This window comes from Chiloscyllium plagiosum, chromosome 2, assembly GCF_004010195.1.
Source record: "Chiloscyllium plagiosum isolate BGI_BamShark_2017 chromosome 2, ASM401019v2, whole genome shotgun sequence".
NCBI lineage: Eukaryota > Metazoa > Chordata > Chondrichthyes > Orectolobiformes > Hemiscylliidae > Chiloscyllium > Chiloscyllium plagiosum.
This window is the reverse complement of record NC_057711.1, coordinates 114,027,476-114,043,584: the sequence shown is the minus strand read 5'-3', so window position 1 is coordinate 114,043,584 and position 16,109 is coordinate 114,027,476. Positions and strand designations below refer to the sequence as shown.

Genomic DNA, 16,109 nt, shown 5'->3' with positions numbered 1-16,109 from the left:
TATATATACAAAAACTACTCTATCATAACTATAAACAACTATTACTACCAGAAAAAAACAACTATAAAATCTTGAATGGAAGACTCTTCCCCCTGCCCATAGGGGGCACTCACCCTACCCATCCCCTCCTTCACAGCTCCTTCAAACCCAGACTGTGCCCCAGCCTTAGGCCAGAGAGAAAAAAAAGATGATCCTTAAATCAACAGAAAAAAGACAAAGTCAGGATGAGCACTCCATCCATCCCTGGCTTCATGTCACCCCTACCTGTGACTAAAAGAACAAACAAAAAAAAGGGGAGAGACAACAAAGAACATCCACAAAATTTCCCATCAGAAAATCCAGTTCCTTTAAAAAAAAGGAACAGCTTATTCCAAGGTCTTTTCCCCCCTTTCCAAAAAGGAAATTATAAGGGAGAAAGAAAGGAATTTTAAGAAAAGGAAGGGAAAACATGGGGAAAGATAGAAAAGAGAACAAATATTAACCGTATTCTTCAGGCCTATCCGTTATTTTAAAGTGTCTACAACGTTTTTAGCTTTATCCGCTGAGTCAAATGTATAAACTGAGTCCTCGTGGCTGAAATGAAGTACTGCGGGGTATCTCATGGAGTACTGGATGACCAGGTTCCTCAGCCTCTTTTTAACTTCATCGAATTACAGCTGCAGAGAAATCCTGGAAAAACATGATTCTTGACCCCTTGTACAGCAGTGCCTGCGGATCTTTTCCCAGGGATCTGGAAGCTTCTATGACTTTTTGCTTGTCCTAGGACCGAGCGGGGGTGTTCACCGGCCCTGACCTGTGCACTGTAACCCGATATGCCCTTTCAATCTGTAGCCTGCTGGACTTGATGTGAAGGCCCAAAAACTTCGGCAGCCAGTTTTCAAAGAAACTGGCTGCTCACCTTCCTCACCTTCAGGGAGCCCAAAAATTAGAAGATTTATCCAATCAAGGTCGTCGATATGGTCTTACGAGGCCTGCGCTTCTTGCTCCAGCACCTGGATTCGAATGGATGAGGACTCCGTTGCAGCTTCCAAGGCCTTCGTTCAACCCTCCACCTCCTCCAGCCTTTCCCCAAGGCCCTGGATCTCCTGCTCGTGCTTCTGCAGGATGGATGCGATAGGTTGAACCTGGGCACGAACCTCCCCACGGGTCTCCTCAATTGCAGCCCCAACTTTCGAGGTAAGTCTCTCCATCGGCGCAGCCAATTCCTGAGAGTCTGTCAGGTCTCTGGGGGGATCAGGAGAGGCTGCTGCTGCTGCAGTCTCTGGTGTTGTAGGTGCTGCAGGGGAGTGTCCTCCCTGCTGCTGTTTGCTCGCTCCTTTTCCCTTTGGTATCCTTCCCACTCCCAAATATTAACAAATATGTGATCTGTAAGGTTTTAAACTAATAATTCCACCACATAAGTTGGCCAGGGATGGCAAAAAACATCAATGTGCCTTGGCTGTTAGGCAGAGCTGTCCATAGCAGTTCTACAGAATCGCCGCCATCTTGTCGAGTCCCCTTCCGTAACATTTTGCTTAAAACTGAATATTGGAGAGTCGACTGGGGTGATAATTGACTGGGTTGGATTTCTCCTGCTTATGTGTACAGGGACATACCTGGGCGATTTTCCATGTTGTCAAGTAGGTGCCAATGTTGTAACTGTCCTGGAACAGCTTGGCTAGTGGAGTGGCAAGTCCTGGTGCATAAGTCTTCAGAACTGTTGCAGCAATGCTGTCAGGGCCCAAAGCCTTTGCAGGTTCCAACGCGTCCACCCATTCCTTGATATCACATGAAGCAAATCGAATTTGCTAAAGACTAGTATGCATGAAGCTGGGGGCCATTGGAGAAGGCCAAGATGAATCATCAACTTCTGGCTGAAAATTCCAGTAAATGCTTCAGCCTTTCCTTGACACCGATGTGCTGGCCTATTCTATCATTGAAGATGTGGACCTGCCACCTCCATTAAGTTTAATTCTCCACCACTATTCTTGACTGGATGTGGCAGGACTGTCAAGCTTCGATCTGATCCATTGGTTGTGGGATTGCTTAGCCCTGTCTGTCACTTACTGTTTATGCTGTTTGACATGCAGGTTATCCAGTACTGTAGCTTCACTTGGTTATAGAATCCCTACAGTTTGGAAACAGGCCCTTCGGCCCAACAGGTCCATCCAGACCCATTCCCGTACAATTTCCCAGACTAATGCACCTAACCTACACATCCCTGACATCTCATTTTTAGGTATGCCTGGTGCTGCTCCTGGCATGCCCTCCTGCACTCCCACAGCAGTTCTACAGAATCGCCGCCATCTTGCCGAGTCCGAGTGATGGTTGAGTAGGGGTTAACCTGATGGCATGAGATTTCATGGGGTCTGGAGTCAATGTTAAGAACTCCCAGGGCAACACTCCTTACTTTATATCACTGTGCTGCTACCTCTGCTGGTGGGGCAGGGCGTATCCAGGGATGACAAAGGTGGTGTCTGGGACATTGTCTATAAGGTATGTTTCCATGAGTATGACTAGTTGCTTGACTAGTCTGTGAGGTAGTTCTCCCAATTTTGGCGGTAGCCCTCAGATGTTAATAAGGAGGACTTCAATGGGACTGTTTCTGCTGATTTCATTTCTGGTGCCAAGGTCAATGCCAAGTGATCCATCTGATTCATTTCCTTGTTGAGAATTTGTAGCAATTGATACAGCTGAGTGGCTTGCCAGGCTATTACAGAGGGTAGTTGATAGGCAACCACATTGCCATGGGTCTGGAGTACATGTAGGCCAGACCAGTTGAGGATGGTAGATTTTTTTTTTCCCCCTAAGGTGAGAAAAAAAATATTGCTTCAATGATAATTTTATTATCATTTGAATAGTAATAAAGCTAACCTGAAAAATACAGTTCATTGAACACTGTCCCGTTAACAGTCTGAGTGATATCGCACGTATTTGGGAAGAAAATGTTGGGTGGGGTGGCATGGTAGCACAGTGGTACGTCACAGCACCAGGAGCAGGGTTCACTTCCAGCCTTGGACAACTGTACAGAGTTTGCACGCTTTGTTCTCCGTATGTCTGTGTGGGTATCGTCTGGGTGCTTTGGTTTCCTCCCATTGTTTAAGAATGTACCGGTTAGGTGGTTTGGCCATGCTGAATTGCTCCGCAGTGTCCAGAGATGTGCAGGCTAGGTGCATTAGCCAAGTTAAATGTGGTGTTATGGGGATAGTGTGAGGATGGATCTGGGTGCGATGTTCTTCAGAGGGTCGGTGCAGACTTGATGGGCTAAATGGTCTCTTTTGCAAAGTAGGATTCTATGGTGCAATGAAAACTGACCTTTTCCTTCAACACATTACGGTTCCATCACATGTTCTAATCAGGAAAGATGTGATTTAATGTTTTTAAGTTCGACTCTTTAGAATTTGATGAATTTAGTGTAATTTGGTACAGGATCAAGTTTTAAATTCAAAACAAAATTCTAAAATGCATGCATTTTTCCACTGTTGGCAGCTGGATGTGTATGATGCTGCAGACCGCTATCAACAACATGCTCATCCTCTGATTATTTTGGCTGGTAAGGAGTATGGATCAGGGAGCTCAAGAGACTGGGCAGCAAAGGGTCCCTATTTGCAGGTAAGTTGTATGCCTCTGGCAAATATGTACAAGTTTCCTGATTGCATCCATGACTTAAAAAGTAATCGAACTTCTGGTAATATGGGCATATGTAGAATGATACAGCATAAATGGAATCCATCAGCACAATATACCTTGTTAGCTGTTTGAACGAGCTATCCAATCAGACCTGTCATTTGAATCTTTCCTAATAGATGAGCAAATGTTTCATTTTAAGTATTTATCTAGTTCTATTTTGAAAACTATTGAGTCTGCCTTCAGTGCCCATTAGGGCAGTGCATTCAAGATGGACTTCTGTCAAACTGCAGAACTTAATAGCCCATAAATTGTAGGACAAGAAACCAGCCATTCAGCCTCCCGATTTTCCTCTGCCATTGACTGATTTGATAATCCTCAACTCGACTTTTCTGCTTTTTCCCTATAAACCTTGATTCTGTTACTTATTACAGATCTCTCTCTCTATCTCAGTCCAAAGATATACAGGTTAGGTGGATTAACCAAAGGAAATGCAGTGTTATGGGTCGAGCGTAGAGGTTGGGGTTAGCTGGGTCTAGGGTGTCATGATCTTAAAAGGGTCAGTGTAGACTTGATGGGCTGAATGGCCTCTTTCCACACTGTGGAGATTCTATAATTAAATACACTTAATGACTCTGCCTCAACAGCCCTTTGCAGTAAATGATTCCACAGCTTCACTACTCTGAGAGAGAATAAATTCCTTCTCTACTCATTTTAAATGTGTAACCTCTTATTCTGAGATAATGCCCTCTTGTTTTAGACACTGTTGCACAAGGGAAAATATCCTTTCCTCATCTACTCTGTGAAATCCTCTGTTATGACACTGGGTAAACCCTTCTGCCAATTTAAATCAGACACACAGAAAGATTAACCTCGCCTTGTAATCTGTTAAAGTATGAGTGACAGGGAACTTCCCAAATTCCACTATTTAAAGAAAAAATTAACAATTTATTCTTTAACTCAAAAAGAGAACATTAAACAACAACTATCTACACTGTAAACCTCCTTTGTCTTGATGATTTATCTACCTCCCACTCTATAACAATATACTGATCCGATATAGCCCCTATAAAGTGTACAAAAAAAAAATCAAGTTTCAAAGCCAGTCAGCTGTGTTGATCCTCCTCTGTATCTTCCTGGGTCGACTTCGGTATTTTGTTGCACAGACTTTTCATATGAGAAGGTACCTTTCAGAGAGCGGGCCTGCAGGCAATTTGTATGCAGTAGGTGCTCTTGGTCTCTCTGGCTAACTGTTCAAATGCCTGATTGTTATACCCCAAAAATCGGATTGGTTTGATGTTGTCAAAACAGTAAAATTCAAATTTGATTGGGTTTTAATATCGTGGGGCATAATTTAAACTGGCTAAATTCAAATTGTTGTGGCAACATAACAACCCAGCTCAGCTATTTGTTTCACAGCCACATGTTACATTTTTAAATTTTCCAGCACACTGTCTTGCTAGGTGCTTTCCAGCTTTCACTCTCTTAAAGGTACAATACACGCCTACAACTTCATAACATGTCTAAGAATCTTGGATGTTGCAATAAGACTGCCTCTCATTCTTCTAAATTCCAATGAGCATATGCCTAACATGGTCAACCTGTCGACATAAGACAGTCCCTCCATTCCTGGTGTCAGCCTAGTGAACCTCCTCTAGATTGCCTCCAATGTAAATGTATCTTTCCTTAGAGCTTAAAGCTGTTTGTGGAATTCTCATTGTGTTCTCATTCATGCTGTGTACAGTTTTAGCAAATTTTCCTGTTTTTATACTCCACTCCCTTTGAATTATTAGAAAAATTAAATTTGCAACAGATTCTAAGATTGAAAATAGAAAATACTGGAAAGGACTCTGACTTGGGAAACACTACTAATTTTGTGTCTAAAAATACAATGCTGGAAATATTCAGGTCAGGTAGCAAATGGGGAGGCTGTGGGAAGGCTGTGGTCCTATGGTAATTTTGTAAGACTATCCTAAAAACTCAGTTAATGTTCTGGGGACCCAGGTTCATATCCTGCCTTGGCAGATGGTGGAATTTGAATTCAATAAAAAGAATCTGGAAATAAGAATCTACTAATCATCATGAAACCATTGTTGATTGTCGGAGAAAAAAAAACACCATTTGGTTCACTAGTGTCCTTCAGGGAAGGAAATCTGCTGTCCTTATCTAGTCTGACCTACATATGACTCCATACCCAGAACTGAGCCAGCAACACCCTCATCTGGTGAATGAATAAAAATAAATCTATTGGAAGCTAATGTTTCAAGTTGATAACCTTGCATCATATACTCTGGAGGAGGCAGAGGTTGTAGAGGGCAGTAAGGCTGCAAAAGATTCCAGATACCGGGAATGACGGAGTTATGAGGGGATTGAAAACAAGGATGTTAATTGTATTAGAGAACAACCTCCACTTGTTCAGTTTTGAACATGAAAACTTAGCAGCATAAAGTCAACTGCAATTGCAAATTGTAACATGCAGTCACCGAAATGGGAGCTGAAGACTAAGTAACAAGCAAACTTATCTTGAAGACAGTTCATTCTTGCAGCTCTTGACAAAGCACTTATGTGAGCAGCTTACTGCATTGTTCCTTGCATGTTTTGGTTCAAAAGGTCACTTTGATCATGTTTTTGGTGAAATAAGTAAATGGCTCATTGGGGTTAACGTGGGCTGATGTGGATTACATTTTGAGACCAACAAATTCCTATGATATCTAAATGGCTATCTAGATCTCAAGATGCAAGTGGTCTGAGGTGGGACAAAATGGTGCACATTATTTTGAACCAAAAGTAAGAATTTTTTAACAAAAATTAACCACCATTTCAATGGCACCAAATGTCTGCAGGGATTGTTTTTGAGCATTGTGGGGCTGTCACTTCAAAATGTTCACTGATCCCAATTTGTCTTTCACCGTCTTCAATATATTGATACAATATATTGGAAAAGGGAAGATTGGGAGAGGAGATAGTTAAAAGAGTTGTTTAGAAATAAATTTGTTCCAGCAAATGGCAAGTGAAAAAGCTGGACAGGCACTTGGTATTAATTTGCCCCTTATAAGGCTGATGGGGTTTTATACCAACATGCAAGAACTAATCTTACATATTTAGGCCTAGAATTTCTATTATGTGCAATTCGCCCAACATCTGCCAAAATAATGTTTCATAAAAATGAGAAATAGGAGCAAGAGTGTGTTATTTGATCTTATGAACCTGCTCCACCATAACTGATTTGATTGTGGCATAACACCTTTATCTACCCCTAAAGTGTTGAAAAATGAGGACCGTTAATGTACCATTTTTGGAACTCTAATATGTCCAGTTGAAATTTTACTGAGATTTTCTGTGCTGGTTTAAGAGAACTTGTTGGATGCTAGCCTGATCTTCTCCACTCAGCCTCCACAAAACAGGCCTCCAGTTGAAACTAATGCCAAAATTTGGTGATTAAGACCGTTCAAGGAGTTCTTAAAAAATCCTTTTTTTGGGGTCATAACATTACTCCGTCTTTTTAAAAGTCATGAAGTATGAATTGAAATGGTCCGTATACCAGTGTAACTAAATGTAACGTAAAATTTCTTACCATTTGACATAAAATCAGTTTACTCTCGGATGGTGTATTAAACAGTTGTTAAAATGCATTTTTTTGCAATAAATCCATTTTTATCTGTTAATAAAAATGCATTAGGATACTACTCTTAAATACATTACAGAATTTTTTTTTACTATAAACAGAAGTTATTTTCTGTTGTGTTGCTCAGTACCGCTAGTTCATGAAAGATTGTGTGTATGCCAATGTGAGCCATTGAACCATAACCACACTTTAGGAAATTAATACAATTTGTGGTGTGGTAACCAATGGCATCCAAAGCAGAAACTTTGGCTGTATTTTTCCCTAAAAGGGTTGGAATGATTTGCTTTTACTACATTCTGTGCATCAATCAACTTGGCCAAAATTGTCCAATGTCAAGTTTTAGTTGGCTTTATGAGACTTAACTTGTGAGCTGCATTCTGTAAGTCAAAGGTACTGAATAACGCAATCATAATCTTCTTACCAGGGCATCAAAGCTGTCCTTGCTGAGAGCTATGAGCGCATTCACCGGAGTAATCTTGTGGGGATGGGGATAATTCCCTTGGAATATCTACTGGGACAGAATGCTGACAGCTTGGGACTTACAGGTCGTGAACGCTTTACTATCTCTATTCCGAACCAGATGAAGCCCAAGATGAATGTGGAGATTAAGGTGAATTCCTGACTATTATTGTCAAGTACGCTCACCATCAAAGCTCCCATGGTGTGGAGAGAAAACAGAGTTAATGTTTCAGGTCCAGTGATCCTTCAGAACTAAAGATGCTGGCAGACCTGCTGAGTTTTTCCAGCAATTGCTGTTTTTGTTTCTGATTTGCAGCATTCACTGGTCATTTGGATTTTTGATTTTTTTTAAAAGAAGTGCGATTTGTTTTGGGCCAGAGATCTATTCCCTTTTATGATCCCTGCAGTTTGAACAGTATTTTGAAATACGTCCAGTGACTTAAACAGTTTTGCATAAACCAGGCAGGTGGACTGACTGCCCCTCCTCCTGGTACAGTTTTAGAATGCTGTTTTTATATTCCCCAGTCAGGTATATCACAGACTTGGCGTTTTATTCCTCCTTTTGTTTCTAACTGCTGGAAATTCACTGGTATAATAACAGCAGAGGATACCACTCAATCTACTTGCGTTTGCATTTTGACAGCGATAGCTGGAGCTATCCAATGAATCCTGGTTCCCTGCTCTTTTACAATAGTTTATAATTTATCTCTGTGTCTGGTTCCTATTTGAAAATTACTACTGAACTGCTACCATCACTGTTCAGGAAACCTTCCAAATTGCAAGAAGTTGTTGCATAAAAATTTTCCTCAATTTTTTTTTTGGAAGTGACCATTTTATTTTAGAATGGCTGTACCACTGACACTGTCAGACCACCCACATTTGAAAGTATTTGAACAGAATTTTTTTTTATTTCCTAGCTTGACACTGGCAAGTCCTTCCAAGCTACCATGCGATTTGATACCGACGTAGAATTGGCCTACTTCCACCATGGTGGTATACTGAACTACATGATCCGAAAGATGATATCAAATTAGTTGGAGACTACGTTTTGTTTGTTGGTGGCGGTGGGGGAGTGGGTGAAGGAGGTGGTAAAGGTTCGATCATCTCGAAAAACGCACAAATTGAAAGCACTAGTTATCAGAAGTAAATGTTGATAATTGTTTTATTCCAGTTTAGTTGGAGCAATTCTGACTGGGTTTTGTAATTAGGTAAAAGATTTTTGTAATTCCCTTTCTAGAACTAATTTTTAACTACAATTCATTGAAATTACCTCTTCAAACATTTGCAAGTTATTATTTAGTCAGTTATAATAATGAAATCTATTTTTGAAACCTATACACTTGCAGTATCATTAAACATGATATTTGTGAAAACTTGTCAGCAGTCTACCATTTGTGTGTTTCACATTGTTTTTGCCAAAGTTACTGTTTTGATCGTTTTCAGCTTGTCTGTCTTTAAACTTGTTGAATGAAGCCTTAAATTACCAACTTTGTTTTAGTGGGGAAAAAGTTGGAGATTAAAGTTGTCAGATTACCATGCACATTTAAAAAAAAATTGTATTGAAGATCCGAGTATGGACTTCAGTCTGCATTATTTGGTTAACTCTTGGTGCTCTCTGAGGAAGACTTGTAATCCAATTGCTTATCAGGTGCTGAGAACAAATTGTACAAAAAGATATGAAGATAAATGGTATTTGTTTAAGCCAACCCTCATTTTTGGGAAAGTTACTCCACAAGCCTGCACTTGTGGAGGGTGTTGTAAAACATCCTAAATACTTTACAGAAATGTCATCTAATAAAAGTTGATACCAAGCTGCAAGAGGAGATATTGCAATAGGTAACCAAAGGTTTAATTGGAGAGTTGGATTTTAAGGAAGGAACTTTAGTTTGGAACATCTGCCAGTTATGGAGAGACAAAAATCAGGTGCCACAGAGTGCAGAAATTTTGCAGTCAAAGAGTGTGGTGCTGGAAAAACACAGTCGGTCAGGCAGCATCCAAGGAGCAGGAGAGTCAACGTTTTGGGCATAAGACCTTCATCAGGAATGAGGCTTGTGGGCCAAGGGGGCTGAGAGGTAAATGGGAGGTGGGTGGGGCTGGGGTGGAAAGGTAGCAGGGAAAGTGATAGGTAAACCTCTACACTGTTGAAGCCAGGTGCTAATTCGTGGACACTTCCTCCTACTGCTCCTTCAACCACAACCTCACCTCCCATCATCATCTAGACCATCCACATCCTCATCACCTCAGGGGATCTCCACAGCCTCAACCATATAGTCCGGGAACCCTGCATCGCCCGATTCTACATCCTAACCAAAATCCACTAACCTGACTGCTCCCGGTTGACCCATTGTCTCAGCCTGCTCCTGCCCCACCGAACTTATCTCTGCATACCTTGACATCATCCTGTCCTCCTTGGTTCAGGAACTCCCCACCTATGTTTGGGACACCACCCACGCCCTGCACCATGGACATCCAGTCCCTGTACACATATATCCGCCATGACGAAGGCCTCAGTTTCTTCCTCTGATGCCAACCCAACCAGTATCCTTCCACTGACACCCTCATCCGCCTGGTTGAACTGGTTCTCACCCTCAAAAACTTCTCCTTCCAATCTTCCGACTTCCTCTAGACCTAAGCAGTAACCATGGGCACCTGCATAGGCCCCAGCTATGTCTGCCTCTTCGGGTAGGTGCCACAGTCCATCTTCCACGGCTACGCCGGCCCCATTCCCCATCTTTTCCTCCGCTACATTGATGACTGTAGCAGCGCCACCTTTGCTCCCATGAGGATGTTGAACAGTTCATCAGCTTCACAAACACTTTCCACCCAGACCTCAAGTTCACCTAAACCATTTCAGACACCTCCCTCCCATTCCATCTTCTCCATCTCCATTTCCGGTGACTGACTTAACATGGACATTCACTACAAACCCACGGATTCCCATAGATACCAGCACTACACCTCCCTACACCCCCTGCCCCCTATTCCCAATTCCACCAGAGAACATCCCAAAGGGCCTCTTTCTTTAAAGACTGCAATTTCCCCTCCCATGCATCTCCTCTACTTCCTGCACCTCTGCCCTTGAACCCCACCCCTCTAATCACAACAATGACAGAACCCCCACCAGTCCTCAACTGCCAGCGCACCAACCTTTAGATACACTGCATCATCCTCTGCCATTTCCGCCACTTACAAGCAGATCCCACCACCAGAGCGGTATTTTCCTCCCCCAACCCTATCAGCGTTCTGGAGAGACCATTCTTTCCATGACTCCCTTGTCAGGTCCATGCCCCCCCCACCAACCGACCCTTTCCTCCTGACACCTTCCCCTGACATTGCAAGAAATGCAAAACCTACACCCTCCCTACACCTCATCCCTGTCCAAGGCCCCAAAGGATCCTTCCACATCCATCAGAACTTTATCTGTACATCCATTGCACCCGATGTGGTCTTCTCTACATTGGGGATACAGGATGCCATTTTGCGGATTGTTTCAGAGTTCATCTCTGGGACACCCACACTAACTAACCCCACTGCCCTGTGGCTGAACACGTTATCCCCTCCTCCCACTCTGCCAAGGACACTCTGATCTCATGTAGTTGGAAGGACCCTGGACCTATGTGAATTTCACCTAGTTTCTCCCCCTTCCCCCATCCCAGTCCCAACCTTCCAACCCGGCACCACCCTCTTGAACAGTCCTACCTATCTGCTCCACCCTCCTCCAACCTATCACTTTCACCCCCACCTTCATCTACCTATTGCTTTCCCAGTTTCCTTCTCCCCAGCTCCACTCCCCTCCCATTTATCCCTCAGCCCCCTTGGCCCACAAGCTTCATTCCTGATGAAGGGCTTATGCCCGAAACATTGACTCTCCTGCTCCTCGGATGCTGCCTGACCTGCTGTGTTTTTCCAGCACCACACTCTTCGACTCTGATCTCCAGCAATGGCAGTCCTCTTCTAGAGATTTTGTAGTCTCTGAATTGCCACTGTTGGTATTTTAATTTTTATTTGTTATTTTGTAGTTCTGTCTGACACCATCTCTTACTTGAAAGCAACTCTTGTAATTACCAATTTCAAAAGTAAAACACACTATTGATGATTAATCCAGTTTGTTTTAATTATTAAATGCATATAATAAATTGATTTTAAACAATATTTGCTTAAATTCAAAGCACTCAACTACTTTACATGGGGTGCACAAATAAAGACTCAACTGCTCAATGATGATATTGATGTGCCCCATCAGCTGCTTCCTCATCTATTCATCTTAATCTGTTAGCATATTCCTTTAGCCTCGTCTCCTTCATGTGATTAGCTTCCGCTTGATTGCTACTTATTTGCCTCAACTACATGTATGGCAGCAGTTGTCACATTCTAATCACTGACAAGTTCTTAACAGATTTTTCAATAATTATCCTTTAGTTAAATGTCTATATTAAAGGCATTCACGAGTGGAAATATCTTCTATTCTGATCAATAGTAAAGGACATTCAAATGCATTGACAAAATTACTGAATCAGTATTCCAACTGTTGCATGTTCATGTTCTGTAAGTGTAGGTTTTCTGTTCATTGTGTTGCTCTAGAGAAGGGAATTAATGCTTAGGGTGATTCTGAAACAAAGACTTAGGCAAGAAAGGTTTTGCGTAATGAATATCCAAATTGTTTTTTAAGCAGTTAAACGTAGAACAAAAAATTATTTTTTTCATTTAAATTAGCTTATAACCAAACTCTGATTATTTTTTTAATTGTGTTGCTTGAATCTACTATGCAGTTCCAGCATTTTGCTTTATGTGAAATGGCTTTGATTAAGGAATTTTAATAAGGGAATCCCTCTCCTTCCCCCCCCCCCCCCCCTGCTGCCACACACAGCCTATTATTTATTGGCCATTTCCACACCATCAAAAACCTTAATTGAAAATGGGACATTCTTCCATTTAGTCCCAGGAACTAGGTCAGATGTTTTAACATTCTTAAGAATAAAGCTCTCAATTTTAATTATTGGGAGATCAATGAACACCTTGTAGTTTGCAGTGATTCCCCAATCATGCTTGCAGTCTTTGCAGTGCAATTTTTGCCTTTTCTGAAAATTGTTGAAGCTTTTTGGCTTCTTGTGAGGTTGAGTTGAATAGCGCTCCTGGAAAGAGTTGTCGATAACTGTGTGATGACATTCCTGAAATAAAACAAGGAGAGGTTTCAACAATAGCCTATGAATTAGCAGAATAAAAACAAATGACTCTACAGTATTGCATTACCTGTTCAGTGTGGTTAATATGGGTGACAGAGACAATATTTAACACTCTAGCAACATCCACAGATTGTATAGTTATTGTTAGTTGTGGGATTTTGCTGTCTGCATATTATCACAGTATCCCTACAGTCCAAAAAGAGGCTATTTGTTGAGTCTGCAACAACCCTCCAAAGAGCATCTGACTGAGACCCAAACCCCCCTCTCCTCCATCGTTAATTACCATGGGTGATTTCACCTTGCCTGCACGTCCCTGGTTGGTACAGGGAAATTTAGCATGGCCAGGTTGCCTAACCTGCATATATTTGGATGTGGGAGGATAACCAGAACACTTAATGCAAACCCACACGGACATGGGGAAATGTGCAAATTCCACCCAAGGCTGGAACTGAACCTGGGTCCCTGGTCCTCCAAGGCAGCAGTGCTAACCACTGAGTCGCCCACATTATAGAAGTGACTACACTTTAAAAATACTTCAGGATGCCTTGATCATTGAATGTCTATAGAATCACAGAAAATTAGTCATTCCCCACACAAGTAGTTTCTAAAATATTATCCACCGCTGCTGATAACCTAACTGGACTATTTACCCTTTCTTGTACACACTTGTTACTCTCTGGCGCAACCTATTTCCACCTTCCAATTCACACCATCTGGATTAGGCAATTTGTTTACTCAAGGATAGCCAGCTTTTCCAGTACTTAACCTTAATATCAGAAGTAATGGATGGGGTTGAGAATTAAGTAAGTCAACTTGTTATTCCTTAGTAAATACGAATAGCAGTACTCATTAAGTATTTTAGGATTGCTCTGTGCTTCACAACACACATTATTCTCTTTAAAACATGCTTTGTAACTTTTCTCCATGTATTTAGTCTACTCCGAAAACTGTTTCCACCATCATTCTCAATATTAGATTCCCATATAAAGCAATACACTGGATTTAAAAAAAAAACCTTCCTAATTTCTGGCTCTTTTGGTAGTTGCCTTAATTCTGTGTCCTCTGACTCCTCTGCAAATGGAAACAAATCTCCCTACTTCCATGTTCAAGATCACAAACATTTTTGATGTCTCCTCCAATCTTTTCTTAGAAGAAGAACTTCAGCTTCTCCACCCTCTAGACATAAAATTGTATCCCTCATCTGATTACATTCTGGTAAGTTTTCTCTGCAGCTTCTCCAAAGTCTTGCTTTCGATGTGTACCGTCATAGTAAGTACACACCAATTCGATTTACTAGGGTACTAAGCAAACTTCTACTAGGCAGTTGAGTGTTTCACTGTATTTAAAAGGTGTTTGTTCAATTAAGAATCTGGGTTTACAATCCAATCCTGATTAGGAACCTTAGAGGCATTCTGTATAAAACGTGTAAAATTAAAGCACATGGGATTGGAGGGTAGTTGGTAATCTAATTTAGAAAAAAAGACAATTATACTGTTCCACCTGATCCCAGTTAATCAGCTTAAGAGTTATCCCCATCTCTCCGTAGTGTTCTTGTGCCCAGATTATATAGTAACCACATTGACTAGTGTTTCTGTATGAAATGCTACATCTCACACCAAAACACCAAATTCTTGCCATAGATGCAATAGCTTGAGATAGCAAGTCAATATCGTCTGTCAATAGACTCAGCTGGTGAAGCCTCAGGTAAGGTAAGAAATTGAGAAGGAGTCCTTCATCATAACCTTAGCCAGTGTGGGAACGGAATCCATGCTGATGGCATCACTCTGCATTGCAAACCAGTCATCGAGGCAACTGAGCAACATGAGCCCCTGCAAGTGCTATTCAGTTACACAAACACACATGACTTGGACTCTCTTTTTCCAGTCGGGATGGTTGAGCCCTCTCTTGAATCTGAAATGATGGCCCTTGTCCCAACATTATTGCTATTTTGTCAGAATCATAAATGCTCAGAGTGGTGTGCATGGTATTATTACAAGTACTCTCTTTAGCTATGTGCTTGGTAGATAATTGAAGAACTTTTGACCCCCTAAATTATGGGTAATTGTGCTTGGCAATTATCCAAAATTAGTTCCAACATCAAATCCTGGTTACTGGCTGAGCAGGCAGATCCATTTGTATTTTTCAGAAATTTTGGAACCAAATATTATGGCCAAGGTCTAATATTGAGTATGGAATTACAAATTTGAAATGTGGTTACATCTGGAAGCACTTAGAATCAAATTGTTCATATCTAGCAAGATAATTGTCATTATAGTAATAATGGTAGGTTACTAAATTCTGGACTCACCTCTATGACTCTTATGTCATCAGAGTTGCATGCATACGTTTTGCATCTTCCACAAAGTAACTCGTAACTGACATCTGGTTTCTCTGTATTTGGAATACTAACAAGCAGTTCCCTCATTTTCTTGTCATTTAGTTGAATGGTATTAATCTTGGAAGAAAGAATTGCAGTTTAGTCCCTTGCAAAGGTACATTTTAAACAGCAACCTCCAATACATGTATTGTTAAAATAACAATCTAAACAGAATTAATTAAATCAAACAAGAAAGTAAATGAATTGAGAGCAAATTCTCTCAATTGTGCAGCCATTTCTGAAGGTAATTAAAAACCTAAAATGGAAGTGTGTGAGCATAAGTAGGAGCAGGAGTCGTGTTGACTCCAATTGATAATATTGGATAAGCCAGAAACCATAGTGAAACCTGGCTCAATAGGAACCAGAGTAGGTCATTAATGAGATCATGGTTGATCAAACAATTCAATGTCTTTTACCCAGCCTTCTCCATAACCCTGACTGCCACTGGTAATCAGTAATAAAGTCACAGAGATGTACAGCACAGAAACAGACCCTTCAGTCCAACTCATCTGTGCAGACCAGATATCTGAAATGGATCTAGTCCCATTTGCCAGATTTGACCCATATCCCTCTAAACCCTTCCTCTATATATACCCATCCAGATGCCTTTTAAATGTTGTAATTGTATCAGCCTCCACTACTTCCTCTGGCAGCTCATTCCACATATACACCTCCCCCTGCATTAAAAAGTTGTCCTCTAGTTCTGGACTCGCCCAAACCAGGAAAAGACTGTCTATTTACCCTATTGTTATGAAGATGTACCTTTAAGAGTTAAGGACTTGGCAATTCAGTGCTGGAGAATTCATAAAGTAACATTTTGATTAAGAACAAACAGCACTCACTGAGTGGCCTAGAGACC

General features: G+C 41.3%; 2 protein-coding genes and 1 long non-coding RNA gene across 4 annotated transcripts in view; 1 reads left to right on the top strand and 2 right to left on the bottom strand.

Annotated features, from left to right (window-relative positions):
• LOC122562986 overlaps window positions 1–1,307 on the bottom strand; it is a 29,060-nt gene extending 27,753 nt beyond the window's left edge. For both annotated transcript variants that reach the window (XR_006315459.1, XR_006315461.1), the window contains exon 1: window positions 908–1,307. This is a non-coding gene — a long non-coding RNA (uncharacterized LOC122562986). The remainder of the gene's footprint in view (window positions 1–907) is intronic.
• The window catches only part of aco1 (aconitase 1, soluble), a 77,863-nt gene extending 68,797 nt beyond the window's left edge, over window positions 1–9,066 (top strand). The window contains exons 19-21 of the mRNA XM_043716283.1: window positions 3,469–3,591; window positions 7,656–7,841; window positions 8,608–9,066. Coding sequence (XP_043572218.1) covers window positions 3,469–3,591; window positions 7,656–7,841; window positions 8,608–8,724 — 426 coding nt within the window. The 3' untranslated portion in view covers window positions 8,725–9,066. The remainder of the gene's footprint in view (window positions 1–3,468; window positions 3,592–7,655; window positions 7,842–8,607) is intronic.
• Window positions 9,067–11,779: 2,713 nt separating this feature from the next.
• The window catches only part of LOC122562955 (antiviral innate immune response receptor RIG-I-like), a 95,783-nt gene continuing 91,453 nt past the window's right edge, over window positions 11,780–16,109 (bottom strand). Inside the window, exons 18-19 of the mRNA XM_043716266.1 lie at window positions 15,182–15,328; window positions 11,780–12,858 (exon numbers count right to left, since the gene is read on the bottom strand). Coding sequence (XP_043572201.1) covers window positions 12,562–12,858; window positions 15,182–15,328 — 444 coding nt within the window. The 3' untranslated portion in view covers window positions 11,780–12,561. The remainder of the gene's footprint in view (window positions 12,859–15,181; window positions 15,329–16,109) is intronic.